Source organism: Engystomops pustulosus, chromosome 8 (genome assembly GCF_040894005.1).
Source record: "Engystomops pustulosus chromosome 8, aEngPut4.maternal, whole genome shotgun sequence".
Taxonomy (NCBI): domain Eukaryota; kingdom Metazoa; phylum Chordata; class Amphibia; order Anura; family Leptodactylidae; genus Engystomops; species Engystomops pustulosus.
This window is the reverse complement of record NC_092418.1, coordinates 27,821,118-27,844,302: the sequence shown is the minus strand read 5'-3', so window position 1 is coordinate 27,844,302 and position 23,185 is coordinate 27,821,118. Positions and strand designations below refer to the sequence as shown.

Sequence of the window (23,185 nt, the reverse complement as noted above, 5' to 3'; positions counted from 1 at the left end):
TACAAAACTGGGACTATTCCAGTGACAGCGAGCGGGTAGATACCTCCAAAAAAACTGATTCATGTACAGAACTTTAAGGGTGAAAACTAGGTGACTACATGGACAATGCCCCGTGGTGGATTGAAGGTACCATGGGTGCTGGGCTGCATGAAGATTATGGTCTGCAATCAATTAAAATGATTTGATTCTTACTACAATAAGATGATACAGCACAAGAACCAATCCTACAATATGAATTCATTAACAGTGGTCACCTCATGACCAAAGTGGCCAATGCCTGCAGCCTGGAGAAGGCTTGGAGCAGGCCCTGGAGTGGGTGCTCACTATGGGGATGAGGTTACCTCTGTGCTTCTATATATATATATATATAAAGAGACTGATGGTGATGGGAGGCACATTGCTGGAGCAAAGTATAGAGAGTCAGAAGAGGAGAAAGCAGGAACATTCAGATGGCTTCCTCCTGTCTCCCGCACATATTCCACCAGTCCTGCTCCCAGGTTTGCTTCTCCTCAAATATTTGCCTGGGACGGCACAGGTGATGCCCCCTATTGACGATGGGGCTCATTTACTAAGGGTCCAAATCACGCACTTTTGTCGCAATTACCCGACGATTTCCGATTTGCCCAGAAATGCCCTGGGATTTTGGCGCACGCGATTGGATTTTGGCACATCGGCTCCGCGACAGAAATCGGGGGCGTGGCCGTCGGACAACCCGACGGATTCGGAAAAACCAAAATGTGTTGCAAGATCAAGCACTTACATGCACTGGAAAGAAGCAGGTGAACTCTGGCGGACCTCGGCGCAGCGGCGACACCTGGACACCTGGACATCGGGCGCACAGACCTTAGTGAATCCCGGCAGACCTGAATCCTCGTTGGAGAACGTGCGACTGGACCAGGTAAGTAAATGTGCCCCAATATGTCTGCAGGATAGGTGAGTGTGTAAAAGTAGTGTGATGCTGTATATTATGTAAATTGTATATATTGGGAGAGATTTATCGCCGCTTCTGATGGCAGATTTCCTTTAAAGGGAAGCTATTCTTTCAAAATTTACAATGAGTTGACTTCGGCTAATGGTCATGAGGCTGGTGTAAATTATATCAGTAAATGCAGTTACTACAGTAGTAGTAGCAGTAGTAGTAGTAGTACGGTAGGCAAGATGCCAGCCCCCATAATCATGTGAAAAAAATAGTAGAAAATAAACCTCTAATTGGAGAATAAAAACGGATCACAAAAAATGTGATACACAAAACCTATAATACACAAAGTATGATGCCATAGGGAATAAGAGATGTAGAGGTTATAATACTACAACTCGGTATCGAGTATAACATTATTTGAATCTCCTAACATTACCGTGTGAACTTTACACCATGGCATTGGTACAACTACTAAAGAGATAAGATAATAATTGCAAATCATATAACTTTATCGGACACACACTACATTATAAAACACTTTGGCCAAAATTGAGTCGGTTGAAATGGGGTAAAACATAATATAATGTATGTAAAACAAAGGTTGTACAATCAAAAACAAGAACAAGTCACTGTGTTGAATGGCAAAGGTCCAATCAGTTTATTATAGGTTATTTGTGCCCTAGTAAAGATTAACACATTGAGGAGAATTAAGTCCATGTGTATAAATATAACACCCAGAGCACATTCAGAGCGGACTCTTGACAGTACTTCACTATGGCTTTTATTGCATACTTTTTGTCTAGAGTCGATGTATTACTATTTATTTCAGTTTGTATCGCATTTCTAATCTATTGGATCAATGGATCTAAGAAGAAAACAGCAAATATGCCTCCCGGACCTACACCTCTCCCATTTATTGGTAACCTCCACCTGGTTGACCTGAATAAGCCCTACCAATCACTGATGGAGGTAGGATTACATATTTACTATGTATAGAAGTCAAGATGGAGCAGTTTAGATTATTGGCAAAAGATGTACCTCTAGACATAGCAGGGCCGGCGCAAGTGCTGGGCATATCCGAGCAAGTGTCAGGGCACAGGGCTGCTGGGGTGGGGGGCACATAAGGCTGTATATAAGAATTAAATGGGGGTGAGGAGGCTGTATGTAAAATAACCATGAGGGGGCTGTTTGGTATGATGAATTATGGAATATTTTAGGGAACAGGAGACTGTTTTAGTTTCTGAATTTTTAATGCTGGCACATGAGTTCACTGTAAAGGGGCCCACTAAAACCTGAAGCCGGCCCTGAGACATAGATTATTAGTACTCAGATCCCCTGTACTGTAATCAGTGCTTGTTATGTGATGGAACGGCCGCATTTGGTAGAAGATCACTTTTTTAAATTATGCAAATTAGGCTGAAGCGCTCGGTAGAGTCTCTTGCGGCTCTGCCAGAATTTAATTTGTGCACACCCCCGATTCTGCATTGTCCTACTTGGCACCACTTATAGAGCTTGCAGAGAACTGGTGACGCCACCGGTTCTTTTCAAATCTGGCGCATGCACAATGATTACACATTCCTTGTGCATCCGGCTCTGTAGGCAGTGCCAGGCAGGACAATGCAGGACCAGGAGCATAAAAAAATTAAATCACGGTAGAGCCGAGAGAGGTTCTGCCGAGTACCTCATGTCCTTTAAATATAGAAACAGATCCATCAGGTCTAGCCTATCATATTACAGTGTTGATCCAGTAGAGCCAAAAATTCCCATATGGATGGTGCCAATTGGCCCAAAGTGGGAAAAAAATATCCCTTTCTGACCCAAAATATAGTATTCTGAATAAATGCTTGGATGACGGTAATTCCTCATTCGAGGAATCTAATTCCCAAGCATAGGAACATCTATTCAGTTGGGTTGGGTTTGGGGTCATGGTGCCCAATAAAACCATATTCTTGTTATTGTAGGAATGTAACATGGAGTCCATCTTAGGCATTGCTTACATTTAGTGTCAGACTGAGATCACCAAGGGCCCATCTGTAAAATTCAATATTGAGGGCAACCATTGGACAGCTTACATGGGATGGTTGAGATACTGCATGTGTATGAAGTAAATTAAGAATACCCTGTCCAGCACTACTAATGCAGGGTCTGGCCTATCATGTGGGCCAGTTCATACCTGCTTGCATTTCCTTAGAATAAGTAATAAATGCCAAAAACATGCAGATGGGATTCACATTCCCGAGATGTTGTAGCTGTAGTCATGGGAGAGATGGTTGTGCATAATCAAGCCTTCTTGTCAGGCAATGATGGCATATATGGCATGTACATGGTTATACTTTTAGCCCATGTGCTGTCTGTGTATACAATAAATTGCACATGCACAGTAGACTGACCTACAGTCATTTCCATTTACTCCTTGGTGACTGCTTATACAATTGTTTTAGCTAGGTCCCTAGGACCATAAAGCTAGATTAAGCAAGGGTCTCCTTTTCTGGAGAAAATTGCTTGCTCAGCTGTATCATTTGACTGTGGTGGTTTGGTATAGTTTGCATTTGTTCCGGATTTTCTCCTGTGTTGTTGTCTCTAAGTCTCTACCACACCCTGCGGCATCGATTTCACTAGGTTATTTGTATCTGGTTCTGATCTGGACAGCAGCCAGTGGGTGGTTAATGTGGGACTGAAAACAGTGCCGATGTGAACTCCACTGTATCTTTTATTTTCTATTAACGACCACCGAAGTCAAAGCAACAGTCAATAGTTATAAATGTTTTTTTTAGAAAACTGTTTTATGGTTCGATATCTTTATTGAAATGTACATAACAAAATAACTAGAAGAGCAGGAGGCCCACAAGATGCGCCATTGTTTGGGTTGCAGCCCCATAATAAGATATGGAAGAAGAGCAAAATATGTTCAAGTAGGCATCCAGCTCTACAAAAGAGAAACATTAAACAAAATACCAAGAATATAAGGTCACAGCAGGGAAGAAGGGCAACAAAAAAAGGGAGGGGAAAGAAGGGCGGTTGGTGTGCCTCATGATAGCATGTGTATGTAATTTAAGACTTATCTCTAAAGATATCGCCCGGTGCTAAGGAGCCACCTGGAGCCATTGGGAAAAGGCAGGGGAATGCCTAAATGCGATCGACTTCCTCAACCCACATTCATTATATAGGTGGGGGACATGGATTTCTAAAGCCTGGGGATCACCAGTCTCATTGCCACCAATAATTGAAAACTGTTTTAATCTCTACCAGGGCACATATTTTAGCTTTATAAACCCGGATAGTGCTTGAGTGCCATCTTTATGCATCTTAGGCTCCTACATGGTAGCCATCGGAAACATTTATACTTCCTCTTAAATACAATTTAGTAGATATTATAGTTTTTTATACTTTCTAGATGGCAACAGTCTACATTGCTGACAGGTTCCCTGAAGGCTGCACATGTGGCATATCTTCCACTAACTAGGCAGGGCTTACAAAATTGGCCTAATGCAATAACACAGTACAGTTATATTACAGGCTAGTTACCTGTTTGATGATTCTGAAAAGCGCAGATTCATGGAATTTAGATGTCATTAATGGCTATATAATCATTATCATGGATTAATAACATCATGGTGACCTTAGCTGAAATCTTAAGAAATTGGTCTAAAACCAGGAAAGGTTCCAAATCTAGAGTAGGATAGAGTAAGACCGCTTCTTGTAGTGTAGTGTAATGGGCACAATTTAGAAGTCACTGCCAACTTACTGACCAAATATTTGTAGACATCAGGTCGTCAGAAAGTGGTAAATATTATTGGGGAATGCATCGGCAGCACGGCGGTTCGGTGGTTAGCACTACTTGCAGCGCAGGGTCCTGGGTTCAATTCCCATCCAGGTCAACTTCTGCAAAGACTTTATCTGTTCTCTCTGTGCTTGTGTGGGTTTCCTCCGGGTCCTCCGGTTTCCTCCCACACTCCAAAACATACATACTGGTAGGTTGATTAGATTGTGAGCCCCATTGGGGACAGGGACCGATTTGGCAAGCTCTGTGCAGCGCTGTTTAATCTGTATGCGCTATATACAGTAAATAAAGGAATTATTATTATTATTAATTATTAAGCCATTTTTTTCAGATTTCTGGTGTAATTAGCACCCAAAAATGTTTTCTGCCACATTTATCAAGGCTTTTAGACCTCTTTTCTTCACTTTTCCGCCTTGTCCGACAGAGGGGGAATGGCCAGTTAAGGAAGGAGTGGTTTTCAGAAAAGAAGGCATGGTTGGGTGGAAAATAGGCCATCCAAAAAATAAGACTGTGGCGCACAATTTTAGACCAACTCAAAGGTGGTGCAAAATAGAACATGACCGTTTTAAACGGCACCAGAATTTAATATCACAGTGATAAATCTGGTGCATCTAAAAACTTGCGTTGTATAGTGTTGACTTTACGTTGGTGGACCCTGCGCTACATTGATACAGTCCTCTGAATATGTGAGCTAAGGTTAACACATTTTGTTTTGTAGCTATCTGAGAAATATGGTGAAGTCTTTACTCTGCACTTCGGACCTAAGAAAATGGTGATACTTTCCGGTTACAAGGCCGTGAAAGAGGCGCTGGTCACGCGGGCGGATGACTTTGGAGAAAGAGCAAGTTCTCCAATCTTTGATATAATATCAAATGAACATGGTATCTATTACACTGAATATTGTGTATTGAATAAATCTTACTACTCACTACCTGTTAGCAGAGCGAATACTTTACAATCTACCTCTAGATATTCTGTTGACTATTACTGGTTCTGCTAAATGATGATCCACACAAAAAAAACAAATGTCTTCTATTCTACTAACTATTTTCTTTCTCATTCATTTGCCTTTTCTTCTCTTCTGTTCTTCCTATTCTTCTTATATTTTAACATATAATTATAATGACATTCTTAAATTTTCTCTTTTCCTCATTCTCTCTCTTATCTCCCCTATCTTCTTTAGCAATATCTCCTTCTAAATGAATCATTATTTTTCATTATTTTCCTTTGCTTTATGTTTCCTTCCTCTTTCAACGTTACAATCATCTTCATTCTGCACTTTCCTTTTTACTTCCTTTTTGGCTTTCTCATCTACTTCTTGGTTTCTCTTGGATTCTCTAACTTCATCCGCTGATTCCATCCAGTGCATGGATAATCCGAAGGCTATTTGGATGGTCAATGTAGACAAGAAGGAAGGATCCACCATTGTGAACGTTCCATCAATGATCTAGTTTTTATTAAAGACTTCACATCATAATGCTAATGCTCAGACTGTTTAGTATTTCGGCTAAAGAAAGACTTATTCTAGATCTTTGGCTTCCTCTACTTCACATACTTCATACATGTCTGTCTGGCCCATCATTCGTTTTATGTGGCCCACAAGGTCTGCATCATGTTCAATCCTGATGCTGGTTTAGATGTAGCTCCACACTATACATAGCTGGATGTTTATTTGAGCTACTGCTCTAGGTGCCACAATAGCCATAGAACTGTCCCCCTCCTCACATACTCTACTATAGCTTGGTTGAGTCTAAGGGGAAGAGGAGAATTTGTCAGTAGATGGAGATTATTTATGTACATATGGCTAATGCAAACCAATCAAGTGTTCTAGTTGTTGTTTCAACAGCTTGGCTGTGGCTTCCATGGCCCCGTGTATGAGACGACAGCATCTCAGCTCATGGCAGTCTTTTCTACTCTTGTATATTGTAATTTATTTTCTCTATGTAATGTACATGGCTGATGAATCCATTGCTTCACCTTATCATAATGTCCTTTTTTCTTATATTAACTATATTTAAGGTATAATCTTTGCCAATGGAGAAATATGGAAATCTATGAGGAGGTTCACACTATCAACACTTCGAGACTTCGGAATGGGGAAGAAATCTGTGGAAGTCAAAATCCAAGAAGAATTACATCCCTATATAGAAAGTTTTAAATCTTACAATGGTAACATAAATCTTATATTAATCTCCAAGCCTGTGTCACATAGAGGGGAATTTATCATACGCTGGCACTGAAGGCCAAACCCCCACGGTGTCCTGCTCCATACATCAAGAGGTTTAGGCTTCTTGATGTATACTCCAGGTGGTGCAGCCGCTGGGCAACACTACGCCAGCTCCGACCTGGCATAGTTTTGGGTAAAAAAGGTTTTTGAAAAGTATGAATGTCTCATGTATGTCCACCCCCTTTGGGGCAGTGCCCTTCTATGCCCCCTCCATATCCACATGCAGTGCAAAAAAATAAGCAGTTATTTCAGTGCTTCTTTGCCAGCTACCTGCCTCATTGACTTTATGTAGTCTAGCTCAAGGCTAAGGTTTTGTGGTACTTTTCCAGTTCAGTAGTTACAAATTTCTATGACATTTTAATTTATTTTTAAGCTAATTTTGTGCATATTTTTATGATTTTTATTTTCCCCCCATCTAGGCAAACCATTTAACACACACATTTTAACAAACAGTGCAATATCCAACATAATCTGCTCCATTGTTTTTGGGAAAAGATTTGAGTATGATGACCCGACGTTTGAAAAATTAATCAGAATGTTAGATGAGAATGCGAAACTGGTTGGAACACCCAAAGTGATGGTAAGAAAACATTTAGATTAATATCGAGCCTCATAAGTATGGAGTTAGTGGGGCGTATTTATCAGGGCCTCTGGGCCACATCAGTGGCGTAGAGGCCCTGAAATAATCGCAAATGCTACCTTATTGCTAGCACTTGCGATTATTTGCCCTAATCCTCCACCTTCATGCTCGTGGGGGGGGGTCGTGCAGGGATGGGAAGGAGGGGGGCGTGCAGGGACGGGAAGGGAGAGGGGGGTTTATGGATGGGAGGGGGGGCGTGGCTGGCCAAGCGGAGGTATCAGCCACCCGGGAGTGGGCCAATGCAGGGAGTTAGTGTCCCGGTGCACTCGCTGCTGCCGCCGACTTTTCACGTGCTGCACAGCTGCCTGCCTGATACATCAAAAAGCTGAAGCTGAAGCAGCGGTGCAGCGGGCCAATCTTACACTGGCGCACGAGTGCCAGCATATGATAAATATCCCCCAGTATCACTATCCAGAGAGTTAGAATTGCTATCAAAGACTTTAACCTCAATATTGGACCCTAACTGGAACGCCCCACTCACATCATGGGGCTACTAAAATCAGTGTCTTATTTTATAGACAATCCGTGTCAACTACATACACATGGAGACCAGTTTCACAGGAAACAAATGGGACCCATCACTATGCTTTTTGAAATCTGGTAAAAAGTTCTAAGAATCCAGAGGAAACCCTTACTTACATTGATGAAAAACACATAACTAATGCAAATGTTAGACATTTCTGGATAAAAGTCAAGGGTGCTGCCGTATCAACTATAAAATTATATAAATTCATTTTGCATTATACCTTTATCCTTTATATTTAGTTGTGATGTTTATTGGATTGAACGTCTGTACCTTTTGTTTTTGCAGCTGTTTAATTATTACCCATTTATTGGATCAATCTTTGGCCTACAAAACAAAGTTGCGCAGAACATAAAAGATCTACATTCTTTTATTCTGAAATGTATAAAAAAATGCAGACAAGAGTTTGATGCAAATGACATTGGGGGATATATTGATGCTTATCTAATGAAGCAAGAACAGGTGAGTCATGTTTCTTTAATGTTCTAAGATTGGCGGTTTCTTCTGTGCTGGCATCTGGCACCCTGGTTCCAAACATTTGATTGTGATTTGAAAAAGCCAATGTGCCCATATATATTCCTATCAAAAACCCTAAGCCTTATAGGTGCCTGTTTGTTACAGTTCCAAGCTTGCTAGTACTTTGTATTCATCTATGCTAAAGTATTCTTTCCTGTAATCTTTGCTGGACCATTCTCCTTCTGTTCTACAATTTCTGTTTTCTGTTTTTTTACATTCTGTGTGACCTTTATCTGCCCTGACCTCTGGCTTGTACCTTGGATTCCCAACAAACTTCTGCCCCGACCCGAGCCTGTCTTTGACTACTCTCTGCCTGATTCCTGCTGTTTTTCACCGATGTTTGCTGACTGTGCCAGCTTCTTCCAGTACCAGGACTACTCCATGATGTACCAGTAGAGCCCACATACCCATATGGGGTTTAGAGGGTGAATACTGACCGGGTCACCTGAAATACCCATAGGATTTTAACCAAGTTAAAGCATTGTGGTGGCACAATGGGTCCATATCCCATGGCTTGTTATCCAAGTATTTTTTTTAAATAGTATGTCATCATAATATAACTTGTAGAATTAGTTCAGTCAGTATTATTTGTTTTGTTATGTATAGCATTATAATCTGTAAATATAATCAAAGTATAATGATATTATAATATAAGCATAATAAATACACAGTACATTAATGTTACTCTAACAGTATGTCACACGATTATAGAAAAATTAGAGCATCAGCAGCTGGAATTGGATAAACAATTTTGGTATTGCCATGATCATACTAAAGTTCAGAATAATGGAGTTCCACCATATGCACCCTTGACTCTAATGGAACTTCCAGGACATCTAACAGGATGGCACATTCTAGCATCAGCATTGCCAATGGGGCAGGTTATTGGAACGTGTGGTCCCTATTCTATCAATCACCAGGGTTCCCAGTGGTTGGACCTCTAGTTATTTATTTGCTATAGGCCGATTTCATATTATTCCGTGATCACAGACGTGTCAGTGCCGTGACACTGAACCATCACTCTACTGGGGACTGAACTCCGTGCCTCATATTGATATATGATGTGCTAAGTTCTTTTTTCCCCATTATGTAGCAGAGACGATCACGGAATAATGTGAAAACGTCAATACTGTGTGAAAAAATCCCTCTACGGAAAAAAAAAACAACTTTTACTTCTATCCGAACCACTCTTGTAATAACATACCAATCCAGCAGTTGCAGGGTAGAACATCTAAAAAAAGATCCAAATAAAGTTATAAGCTTGATATCCATCTTGCAAAATTATTTGTAAATGAGTAACTTTGGTTAATAAATACTTGCAGTTTATGCTGTGTTTGCTGTTTTCTTTGCTCTTTTTTATTATGGATCAGCCAAAATCAGTGACTACAGCCAAGGAGAGTCTGAACGCTAGTAAACTCCTCTGTTATTTGTGTGAATAACAATAATATTAATAATCTTTTTTTTATATTGCGCTATCATATTCTTTGCAAATCATAGGGGAGATATACAAATATAATATTACATTACACAGTACAAACAGTCATATGAAGCAATAGGAGTGAGTTTAAAGGGAACCTGTCATCAGAAATTGGCCTAATAAACCACTAGCAGTATGTTATCAAGTAGCTGAGCAGCATCTAGATTATGGGGCTCATTTACTAAGGGTCGCGCTGTGCACTTTTGTGGGACTGTGCATCTTTTTCGGGGATTACACGGCTTTCACAGCTATTTAAGATGTGTCTGCGGTGGGATTGTGTCACGCGTAATCCTTTTTTGGCGCAGCTGCGCTGGCTTCCATGCGACACAATTTAGTTAGCGTGCCATATAATCATCCAACTGATTCGGACTGAGCGCAGGATTTAACTTTCAAATTGTGGCGCAAGCCCAAGCACTTACATGCACCACTAAATAGATGGTGAACTGCAGGATATCGGGCGTGAACTACAACGGGAATGTAAGTAAATGTTCCCCTATGTTTCTTTCATGGCCTGGTGTGGTGGCATCACCCAGAAAATCAACTTTGAAGTGAGATGTTAATTGGTTTTATGAAGTCAAGGAGGCGGAGAATTTAACACTGAAGTCAAGCTCTCCCTGCATTAGAATGTCCCCTCCATTGTCCCCCCTTCACAATTGATGTTCCTGAGACATCATTCAGATATCATTGATCAGATTTCCTGAAGTCCGCCGCCTCCTTGACTTCAATATTAAACTCTCCGCCTTCCTGACTTTATACATCTAACCTACATCTTAGTTGATTTTCTGGATGACGCCACCAAGTTGGGTCAAGAAAGAAACATGATCTAGAGTAGGGGTAGGGAACCTATGGCTTGGGAGCCAGATATGGCTCTTTTGTTGGCTGCATCTGTCTCTCAGACAGATCTTTAATAAATAGTGATGGCTTCTGTGCGTCTTAAACTGATCAATGGACACAGGCAGCAATGTTACCGCTGCCTACGTCCTTTGTGTGACCCTGGCGCCATTGCCGAATCCTGGGTCAAAGAGAAGAGTGTGGGAGCGATGAGGAGCTGGCTGCATGGGAGCGCAGGTAGGTGAATATTCTTTTTTTATTTTGCTGTGGCTAGCTATCTACTGGGGGGCATGTGCTGGGGCTACCTATCTACTGGGAGGCATGTGCATATTGTAAGGCTCTTACGGAATAACATTTTAAAATATGTGGCGCTCATGGCTCTCTCAGCCAAAAAGGTTCCTGACCCTTGATCTAGAGGCTGTTCAACTCCTTGACAACATTCTGGTAGTGGTTTATTAGGCCAATTCCTGATGATAGGTTCCCTTTAAGCACAATCTCAATTTATACAGGAGCTTATTGACAGTTATTCCATATATTTGTAAAGGAATCAAATGTGGTCAAATGTGTCCTGACTCATGGGACTCCCATTATATAGAGAACCTTAGGGTGGGAATTATCTGCACTTGATGTGAATGTAAAATCCAGCAAATTCGCCTGATATGGAAGTCCGATAAAAAAAATTATAGTCCTTTTTATTGGTACTGGTACAACCAACTATGTAAAGCAATTTATTTTACAGATTATACATGTTATGTTTTTCAGGAGTCAACAAAAACAGAGACATATTTTGATGAACAAAATCTCCTTGCTTCAGTTCTGGATCTCTTCGCTGCTGGAACTGAAACTACATCCACGACCATCCGCTGGGGAATTTTATTGATGATGAAGTACCCTGAGATTCAGAGTAAATGTTGCTAGATAATAATTGTTGATGATGATTGTTGAAAATTGTATGTATAGCTTATAGCTACCATGTTAATTCTTTACAATTTTTTTTCTAAATTTAGACATACATAGATAAATATCCATCATTACAATATAAAGAAGCGAAAACATAAAAAAAAATATTTTTTTTTTTCGAGGAATATTTAAAATTCATGCTATAGACATGGATGCCAAAGCAAAAAGGCTAAATTCACATTACAGGCGGTCCCCTACTTAAGGACACCTGACTTACAGATGACCCATAGTTACAGACGGATCCCTCTGCCCAATGGAACCTCTGGGGAAGCTCTCTGGATGTTTTACTTTAGTCCCATACTGAAATAATCAGCTGTAAGGTGTCTGTAATGAAGTTTTATTGATAATCTTTGGTCCCGTTTCAGCTCAAATTTTGAAAATCTGGGGCAAAAAAATGTTTTTGTTTGGAACTACAATTATAAAATATACAGTTTCGACTTACATACAAATTCAACTTAAGAACAAGCCGACGGACCCTATCTTGTACGTAACCCGGGGACTGACTGTACTGTTCTTTCCCTTAGTTAAAAAAGTGAAGAATGGAGAATTAACGGAGGTTTAATGTAAAAATCAGTTAAAAATCCCATCGACATCAATGTAAATTTTATTTCATCCATTATGGTCAGTTTCTGATGGATCCTTTATCCATGCAATTTTTTTTAAACTGAGGAAAAGTCCGACAGCCTCCGTAATTTTTTCCATCCAAAAAATGCATGGTTAACGGATCCCTGCCTTAACGGAACTTAACGAATTTACATTGAAAAGTTAAACCTCCGTTATTTACCTTTATAACGGAGGGAAGGAATATAAGGAAGGAATGGTAGTGTAAAATGAGCCATAAAGGAGAAAGCAGAAGGTCCCGGGGATAAATAGATCTTAGGAAATACCGTATATTCCGGCGTATAAGACGACCTGGTGTATAAGACGACCCCCCTACTTTCCTGTTAAAATATAGAGTTTAAGATATATTCGCTGTATAAGACTACCCCTTTTCCAACGCATACAAAACACCGGTAAAAATAAAAAAAAAAACTGATTTGAATTTAACATGGTCCTTTTTTTAATTTAAATTCTTATGACATGCAGGTATATAGCAGGAAAACTGTCGCTCATAAACATAAGGCATACAACAACAACATTAGCATCGTCCATTTTACTGTAAATGTTACCATACTGTACCTTAAATTTTTATTTTATTAAATATTCCATGCCATGTACTCTAATAACTTTTTTATACTTTGGTGTACGGAGCTGTGGGTGGTGTCATTTTTTGCGAAATTTGATAATATTTTCAATGATATCATATTTAGGACTGTACGACCTTTTGATCACTTTTTATAGAATTTTTTATATTTTTCAAAATGGCAAAAAAGTGCCATTTTCGACTTTGGGCGCTATTTTCCGTAACGGGGTTAAACGCATTGAAAAAACGTTATCATATTTTGATAGATCGGGCATTTTCGGACGCGTCAATACCTGATGTGTTTATGATTTTTACTGTTTATTTATATTTATGTCAGTTCTAGGGAAAGGGGGGTGATTTGAAATTTTAGGGTTTTTTAGGTAATTTTTTTTTTTTTTTACTTTTTTTTTTTTTTATTTTTACTATTTTTCAGACTCCCTAGGGTACTTTAACCCTAGGTTGTCTGGTCGATCCTATCATATACTGCCATACTACAGTATGGCAGTATATGGGGATTTTCCTCCTCATTCATTACAATGTGCTATCAGCACATTGTAACGAAGGGGTTAAAACGAAATAGCCTCGGGTCTTCGGTAGACCCGAGGCTACCATGGAGATGGATCGCCGCCCCCGATGATGTCACGGGGAGCGGCGATCCCAGGTAAGATGGCGGCGCCCATGCCGGCAGCCATCACTGTAAAAACACCCGCGATTGGTGCTGGCACCGATCGCGGGTGTTACCGGTAAGCCTTTGCTGCAATATGCAGCAAAGACTTACCGGCTATGGAGAGGGCTCAGCCCGTGAGCCCTCTCCATGCAGCGCGACACGACCGAATACACGACTGGCGGTCGGGATTACCAGCGTATAACACGACCCCAGACTAGACAGAAGATTTTTCTTTCTTCAAAAGTCGTCTTATATGCCGGAATATACGGTAACTTTATATTGACTTTTGATATTAATACACACCTTATGGCCAAAAATATTTCATGTTAGTACCAGGTTTAAGAACTTTGTTCCACTTACTTTATTTAAAAGTCTAGATGTCCACCACCATTGTATCTTGCTGGGTCTGGGACCCCTAACAATAAGTGATATTGACTACCTATTCTGAGGATATGTTATTAGTATTTTTAGTCCAAAAAAACCCTTTAAAACCTTCATTCTGTTAGGAAGATGTTTAAATAGACCATTATGTAGCAAATGTGTTATGTTTTTGTCTTCCAGAGAAAGTACAAGACGAAATTAAGACACACATTAAGCCAGGACAGTTGCCGACAATAGAGGATCGCAGGAAAATGCCTTATACTGATGCTGTAGTACATGAAGTACAGAGGTTTGCCAATATTGTTCCACTGAACCTGTCACGCGCACCTCCAACTGATATCAATTTTCGGGGCTATTGCATTCCAAAAGTAAGTTAAGCAAAAAAAAGATCATGTAGTGTCCTTCTTAGTAGAATTAGAGGCCCATTATTATAAAATTAATGTTATTACCAGCAGTTTCTGAAAAATGTAATAGACATTTCACTGTTTGTGAAATTTAATAGACTACACTTCCCATAAAGACTTGCACATTTCTTGACCCATACAGTTCACACTTCCCATAAAGACTTGCACATTTCCTGACCCATACAGTTTACACTTCCCATAAAGACTTGCACATTTCCTGACCCATACAGTTTACACTTCCCATAAAGACTTGCACATTTCCTGACCCATACAGTTTACACTTCCCATAAAGACTTGCACATTTCCTGACCCATACAGTTTACACTTCCCATAAAGACTTGCACATTTCCTGACCCATACAGTTTACACTTCCCATAAAGACTTGCACATTTCTTGACCCATACAGTTTATCACAGGAACTGTAACATGCACATTCCTCACATGCTCACCTAACACATTCAACAGTGACATCTTGGATACAGAGTAAGGATTTGTAGACCATTTGATTAGTATACAAGACCTCATAAGAGCTGGATGAGAAAGAGAAGTCACAGGAAACATGTTGGTATGATAGTAGAAATATTACAAGAAACAGGGTGAACATTGAGCGCTGATTCCTCAATGTAACAATTCTTTTACACATGCAGATTTTCTTACCTATTTCGGTTCCTTTAGACCATAATCAACATAGTTGTTGCGTGTAAACGGTCCGTTAATGTGACAGACAGCTGTCTCATCTGATAGAAAACTGATTTGTGATTACAAAGTTACAGTGGGTATATTGTGGGATAAAAAAAAAAGATAAAATTGAAAAAAAAAGTGGTCTTCTACCACCCCAGTTATTAATTAATTTGAAAGTGAACTGTATATAGTGAAGGATGGTAATGATGATCATAATGATAATGAGAGTATTGTTTACAGGGCACAGAGGTTATTCCATCGCTGACATCAGTTCTCTTTGACAAGACTCAATGGGAAACTCCATATGAATTTAATCCAAATCACTTTTTGGATAAAGATGGGAAATTTGTGCGTAACGATGCATTTATGCCTTTCTCAGCAGGTTAGTAATTAAACAAATTATGATGACTACCTTATATAAGCCGAGTTTTTTAGCACAAAAAAAGTCCTGGAAAACCCAACTTTGGCTTATATACAAGAGTACAAAAAAAATCCATACTTACCTTCCGATGCTCCGCACAGCTCTTTTTTTTCTTCTCTTCAATCGTAACAGAGCGAGTGTCCTGCCAGCGCACACCATGAAGTGGTGATGTCACCGCTTCTTAAGTCATAGTGTGCGTTGGCAGGCAGAAAAGGAACCGCAGGGAACATTGGAAGGTGAGTATGGAAGTTTATTGTTTTACACATCAAGGGGCTGCAGTGCATTTCATTAAGTGGGGGACTGCAGAGCATTGAATTAATAGGTGGACAGCATTTCCTTTGGGGGGCTGTAGGGTATTTCATTACTAGGGGGGCTTCTGCAGGGCATTTCATTAATAGGGGGTCTGCAGGGAATTTCATTAATAGGGGGTCTGCAGGGCATTTCATTAATAGGGGGGCTGCAGGGCATTTAATGAATAGGGGGCTGCAGCGTAATTAAGAGGAGAGAAGAAGAAAGAATGCCGCATGGAGCATTGGAAGGTGAGTATGGAAGTTTGTTGTTTTACACACCGAGGGGCTGCAGGGCATTTAATTATTAGGGGGCTGTAGGGTATTTCATCATTAGGGGGACTACTACAGGGCATTTCATTACTGGGGAGGCTACTGGGCATTACATTACTCTTGGTGGCTGTGACCAATGTGTTTCCCAACCTCGGCTTATACTATAAGTTTTCCCAGTTATCTGTGGTAAAAATAGCGGCCTTGGCTTATACTAGGGTCAGCTTATTGTAGTTTACAAATGGTAACTTTTTAACAGACTTTGCATAAATCAATAGATTTTTACTGGGACCTTTTAAAAAGTAAATTGTTTTCTTCTCCACTTACCTTTATTAACTTCCCTCTTACCTTCTGCTCAGTCCTAGGCACTTAACCAAATCTGGTACAGTGACAGGGGCATAGGCATCCACCAGTTAATTTACTTCTAAAGTTTCCCCAGATATCAACAGTGGCCACATTGGGGCAGATTTATCAAGCTGTCTGAAAGTCAGAATATTCCTAGTTGTCCATGGCAACCAATCACAGCTCCTCTTTAAAATATTCATGAGCACTGGTAAAATGAAAGCTGAGCTCTCATTGGTTGCCATGGGCAACTAGGAATATTCTGACTTTCAGACAGCATGATAAATCTGCCCAATTGTCTCTACTCTATAGAATGAATGTTTTCATATTCCATTATATTCTATTATATACCAGTACATGTCATGGTACATATCATTACTACCACTCTCTACAGGGAGAAGAGCCTGTGCTGGTGAAAGCTTGGCAAAGATGGAAGTTTTCCTGTTCTTCACCGGACTTCTCCAAGCATTCACTTTTTATCCACCACCTGGAGTTTCCAGAGAAGACCTGAATCTTAAGCCGGCCGTTGGGTTTACATTAGTTCCTCAACCCTACATGACATGTGCCAAGCCAAACTATTAATGTATGGCGAACAACCGAGATAGCTCAAAGAAACAAAGACTATAGTGTTTGGTCATTATATTTTTTAACACTTTTCATTTTTTTTACAGTTTTTTATATCTCACTTTTACATATCACAGGATAAAACATAGTTTCAGTAACATTTTATAGTTTCAATAGCGCAGTATTATACGTATATAGTTTTGTTGATTAAAGTATATCTCCACCTAAAAATGAAAACCTGACTGTGCTCCTAATTTCTCGAGTGTAATAATTTTATTGTAAGCTCGGCTTTGTGTTCTTTAGAATCTTTATGCCACTGGTTTTTAGTAGATGTGTAACAAAACGAAAAAATTACAATATTTTTGACCCCAGACTAGACAATAAATATTAACGTAGATCCTAGACCAAAAGTTACAATTTTAACCTCCTGTGAAGACAAATAATTAACAATGGAGATGAAAAAGGAATAATGAGACCCCCTAGGGTAGACATGAAATAATGATACAGACCTCAGACCACGAAAAAAACCTTATAAAAATAAATGCTCACCCCTCATGGCTCCTCTTCTCTCCACTTCATCACACATGTCTTCTAATGTGACATGAACAGCTGTGCTGGGGGTCATGACACTGGCATCAGGGCCCAGGGCAGGGCCACCTGGAGCTAAGAAGAACAAGAGAGTGATGAGAGAATCTGACAAGAAATAACTGCTCTATTCCCGGATTGCCGGAGTGACACCCCCTGGCCTATCAAGGCCATGGCTAGTAGCAAGGGGCGTCAATGTGCCAGCTGTTCGGCCGCCAATCTGGGAATATGTCTGGGTCACGTGGTTAAATGTGAATGCCAAACCCAACCTAAAACTATGGGTTTGCTTACTCTAGTTACTAACTCAAAGACTGCAATCCCACAAATCTTCTTCTAAAACCCTCCAACAGGATTGTGTCCGACACAAATCCTTCCAGAGCTGGCACCACACTCATCTTGCACCAATCACTGTCCACACTTAATCCAATAAAATATGCTGTTCTGTGGCTATAACTACCACAGCCATATATTGTAAAGCAGCAACGATTCCCAAAGTAAACTGTTAGATCCTGCTGGATTTTATGTCCCATAAAATAACTAAACCATTGGCCACCTGCTGTAGGGCCGGCTCCAAGTTCCCCTTAAAAACATTGGAAATGTGGCAGAAAAGTGGAAAAAAATTCAGCCAAAAATGCCTAAACAGCTTCATAAAGGTCACCCCATTCCGGACTCATGAAAATACCAACAACAATAAAAAAAATCTTACAATTGGTAGGTAGCATTGTCTCTATCCCTATGGAAGGCTCCTGTTATACATGGGTACGCTAACGGACTAATTTCCAAGCCACAAAACGCAGCTGTAGTATAGGGGGTGGAAAGATGGTGAGATGGCCATATTATGTATATTTCAGCTTTTTCTGTGACACAGAAAACCATAGTGTTGGAACATGGAAATATCAGTGTACCAGGAAAAAAACTGAGGACCTCTACAGGGTCCCCTATGGACATGTAGTGATGGTTATTATAGAGTTATTTAATCACGACAAAACAAATTATTGATGACTTCAGGGTTCTGATATCATGAATGATGAAACAATGATATCAACAGTCATGGAATAATTCCAGAACACACACAAAGCATCCAAAAACTGTGTTTGGAAATTTTTTCAAAAATCCTTATTCTGATGTGTAAGTAGTAATACTGCCAGAGCATAAATGCACATCATACATACACATGACATCAAAGTCAGACGAAACAGGGAATTATGGCCATTTTGCTCTGCCAGGGGTTAATGGGAGGCAACATGGCAAAAAGGGTCAATTAAGACACTTCTTTCCAATACGGTGTTCACAATGTGGGAATAATAATTTTTAGATTTTGATCTGAAATTTTGGGAGGCAGAGGTTTGGGGGCTGTATGAGCCCTCTTCATACTGAGATGGGGGGTTGCAGCAAACACCCACCACTACGGTAATACCCGCAATTGGTGCTAAAATTTACTCTTCCGATACCGTTGGAAGTCCCGCCAACATTTAAAAGACGGCACGTGGGTGCCACCATCTCTGTCATTATTGTCGCTCTCAGAAGGCTCCCATCATCTGTATGCACACAGCGGAGGTAGTGTGATGGCCGTGGCACGGCTGCCAGTGGCTCTGGGTCACTAATGGTTATTAATGATGTGACACAGGACAGAAGTAGCAGGATTCATTCTGAGGTAATTGAGGCCTCAAACACACAACAACTGAGAACCTCTGCAGTAAAGGCCAAAGGAGGAGACACAGCTATGTCTGGTGGTGTCCACGAGTCCAAGGCTTCAGGCAGTCATTGCCAACAAAGGGTCTTCAAGTATTAGAAATTAACATTTTATTTACCATTAATTTGTTGAATTACTTCTGAGCCCCTGAAATGAAGGGATTGTGTTTTAAAATGCTTTAGTTTGACGTTGCCCATGACTCCCCACGTCTGGCCAGATACTTCAAGACGCTTAGACCTCTTGATATACCCGACGGGAGTCGCGGCTACCAGGGAAAACTACGCCATTTCTGACCAGGCATAGTTTTGTATGAAACCCAATGAACAAAAGTTTGCTGGATTCTCAAAAGAATGCAGGTACGGGGCCTGCACCCTCTATTAGCCGGCACATCCCATGGGGGATTGGAGGTGGCATTTTCTGCAATTTGAATTGCAAATTCTAGAACTGCGCAAGAATTTGCGAATAATTCACTGCTTCTACACTAGAAAACTGGTGTAGAAGCAGTGATAAATCTTCCCCTTTGAGTCACTGTACAGAAGTAAAACTAGAAAATGCTGACTCAAATGTTTCTGGACCGAACTGTAATACTGGGCTAGACAGTTTAAAATTTTAAAGGAAGGATAGACAGAAAGACAAGCTACTCCAAGCCCCAGTAGCGCAATGTCCTGCGGTCCAGCTGTGCTGCCGGCTTTCTATGGAGGTACTGCGCATGCTTCTGTGCCGGGTTGAGAAAAAAAGATGTGCACTCTGCACTATGCACGCCCGCCTCTTTTCTCAACCCGGGACGGGAGCATGGGCAGTTGCTCAGCGAAACATTGCGAATAGCTGCAAGGAAGATGACAGCCAGCTAGGAGGTGGGGCTGCAAAGGTTACTGTGTCATGGAGCAGCCTGTGCCGCCATGGCTACTCCACGCCTCATTGGCTTCTACAAATTATTTACATATTACTTTATTAAAGTTTTCAAAATGTTAGGTTAGAGGCTAGGATTAACAAATTAAAGATTAGGGTAGAGCAAGGAAGGAGCAACCTACCATCAGACCTACTTCTGATGGTAGATTCCTTGGGATAGTTTTCTACGGTGGGGGTGAACCCAACCTTGGCAAAACCAAACCTAAACGGGTTGGCTCATCTATATTTGAACCCTGATTTGGTCCCAAACTTTCTGACAGATTCCCTTTGAGGACTACCCTTGTAAATAAGTTCCATGGCAATTAACACTATTTAGGAACCTTAGATTACGGATTGTTTGAATTTTGGCCAATCACACTCTTATGTGTATGGGCAGGATTAGCCTAGTTCAGTGATGGCGAACCTATGGCCCTTTCTGTGGGCACCCAGGCTGTCGCCCCAAGACAAAGTTCACCAGACAGGACTTAAATCTTCCTGCAGTCCTAGACAATTGAGATGGAGGTCTTGGCACTCTTAAAGTGACGTATCCTGTGACGTAGAATATTTTTGGAGGTCCTACTACTGGCCCCACAATTCTTCCTGTACAGAGAGACCCAGGAGAGAACAATGATGTCTGAATTTGCCTTCCTGCTTTCAACTGTATTGGTGTCCTCAGGGGGCTGATACAATTGACTGTTGTGGAACAAAAGAGAGCAATAAGTTACTGTTTAAATTGTCAAGTTGGCACTTGATGGTAAATAAGTAGGTTTTGGTTGAAGTTTGGGCACCCGATATCTAAAAGGTTTTCCATCACTGGCCTAGATGGTCACAATAGGTGTTCCATCCCAACCATCTCAATGGGAACAGAAGACATTTGCTATCTACGTCAAGGTTTTCTTGACTCCTCAATTCAAGTCCTTTGAAGATCATTCATCCTTGGAACTTGTCTTAATCAAAACATTATGAGCCATGGTTATGACTCATCTAGGACAATATGAAATATGAGCATTAGGCCTGTAGTCAATAAGAGTCTAATTTAGGAAAACCATGTACTATTAGGGCAGAGTTTGGACATATCTTTAATTAGGTGTGAATTGGCAGTAGGTCACCGAGTCACTTAGCAATGCTTTCAAGGAATTCAGTTTTCACTTTATCGTGCTGAAACAGAAATGTAACTTATTTTAAGTCACAAATTACTTGATCTTGACAGAACTTCCATGATTTAATTATGTTCCTTCTATGGATAACTAGACCATTTCCCAGAGTTTTTCTGCGTGTCTTAAGAAAACCAGACCACTGTTATAAGGTGGATGCTTTTTATGAAATACAACTTTTTAAAATAAAATTACTATATTACATTTTTTCTAAGTTTTGTAATCACATTGCCCTGGAACATCATGAAACGCTGTTGCTTGCTGAGCTTATCGCCGCATTGCACCAGTTTGTCAATAAGCATCATGGCACAACATCTAAGAGAATTTTGTAGATTTGCCAGAGTAATCTGATAAGACGGAATTAATTTTTTTCATTGATGTTAGTATTGGCAGCAATGGAAAATAGAGAAACAAGAAATTACGCAGACAATTCCACCGACTAGATCTAATAGTTATCTGACCGTAAACTTTATATGAGGAGTATTCCTACCCCCTATATCAGTGGTGGCGAACCTATGGCACGGGTGCCAGAGGTGGCACTCGGAGCCCTTTCTGTGGGCACTCAGGCCATCACTGCAGGACAGAGTTCACCAAATCTTTCTGCAGTCTCAAGCAACTTAAGAGACTCTGCTCTCAGTGCTATTTATAAGCGACACTTCATTGGCTGTTTGGAACTGCGGGAAAAATGAGAAGGTGTTGACAGAACTGCATTATCTATGGAGGTCATCCTGCTAGACCCACCATTCTTCATGTACAGAGAGACCCTGGAGAGAAGCTATTTGCCCTTTTTCTTTCAACTGTAGTAGTGGCATTAGGCGGCCGATACAATTGAAAGATGTGGAAGAACAGGTAGCAATAAGTTACTGCTTGAAATGCCGTGTTGGCACTTCACGGTAAATAAGTGGATTTTGGTTGTAGTTTGGGCACTCAGTCTCTGAAAGGTTCGCCATCACTGCCCTATATCCATAGGATATGTCATTAGTAGTTATTTGGCACCAATGGCAATCAAACATTATACACTGTGGTCACAGATATTTATGGACTGGTGGTTTAGTATTCTATATCTGCTTCAATGAAGCAAAGTGCAAGTATGGGAAGTAGCAGAGATGTGTCCATTGCACTGCACTGGACCCATCTCTTGCTAAGGCTACATTCAGAGGAACGTATGGGGGATGTATATATGGCTGATGTATACACGGCCGATATACGTCCCCAATCAACTCTTGCAGGTAGTTCTGTGAGATGTCATGTGAATGGTCAGCCCAGTATGGGCAGTAATGTGCTGACACCTTGGATGGTGGTATTCAGATCCTGTTTGTAATAAAGTAGAATCCTTGTCTTATTGGTCTTCTATGGGTAGGACTGGCTGCCCTACAGGCCAAAGAGTTATGGTGCTGGTGTGAGAAATTAGGTCAAGTGGAGTAGAGATGCACCTGAGCCCAAGCTCCATCATCTGCTCACTCAAACCACAGCCACAGGACTGCTCATCCCTTGTAATTTTTTCCTATTAGAGAAACAGCTCCAGACACTGGGCTGCCCGGGGTGGGCTGCAAGGCTCAATGGAGACTTATCTCGACTTCCCTGCTAGTTCCTGAACCAGAATCAAAGATGGCAGATCACGCATACAGCGACTCACAGGGAGTCAATTACTTGGCCCTGTAAATGCCGCAACACGGAGCTCTGGTATCAACACCATCCGGACAGCGAACACATGAGGAAGTGGAGGAACTGGCGTACCTACCACTACCAGCCCCTGTGGTGGCAGCTCCAGTGACTGCAGCACGAGGACCT

At 40.8% G+C, this 23,185-nt stretch overlaps 1 protein-coding gene across 2 annotated transcripts in view; it reads left to right on the top strand.

Annotated features, from left to right (window-relative positions):
- Positions 1 to 17,311, top strand: part of LOC140075021 (cytochrome P450 2K1-like) — a 39,482-nt gene extending 22,171 nt beyond the window's left edge. The window contains exons 1-9 of one of the 2 annotated variants that reach the window (XM_072120449.1): positions 1,657 to 1,888; positions 5,419 to 5,581; positions 6,720 to 6,869; positions 7,347 to 7,507; positions 8,379 to 8,552; positions 11,677 to 11,818; positions 14,286 to 14,473; positions 15,431 to 15,572; positions 16,905 to 17,311. In XM_072120449.1, coding sequence (XP_071976550.1) covers positions 1,694 to 1,888; positions 5,419 to 5,581; positions 6,720 to 6,869; positions 7,347 to 7,507; positions 8,379 to 8,552; positions 11,677 to 11,818; positions 14,286 to 14,473; positions 15,431 to 15,572; positions 16,905 to 17,092 — 1,503 coding nt within the window. In that variant the 5' untranslated portion in view covers positions 1,657 to 1,693 and the 3' untranslated portion in view covers positions 17,093 to 17,311. Of the gene's footprint in view, positions 1 to 1,656; positions 1,889 to 5,418; positions 5,582 to 6,719; positions 6,870 to 7,346; positions 7,508 to 8,378; positions 8,553 to 11,676; positions 11,819 to 14,285; positions 14,474 to 15,430; positions 15,573 to 16,904 lie in introns of those variants that run through there. The other variant, XM_072120450.1, reaches the window with a different exon arrangement.
- Positions 17,312 to 23,185: the final 5,874 nt, after the last annotated feature.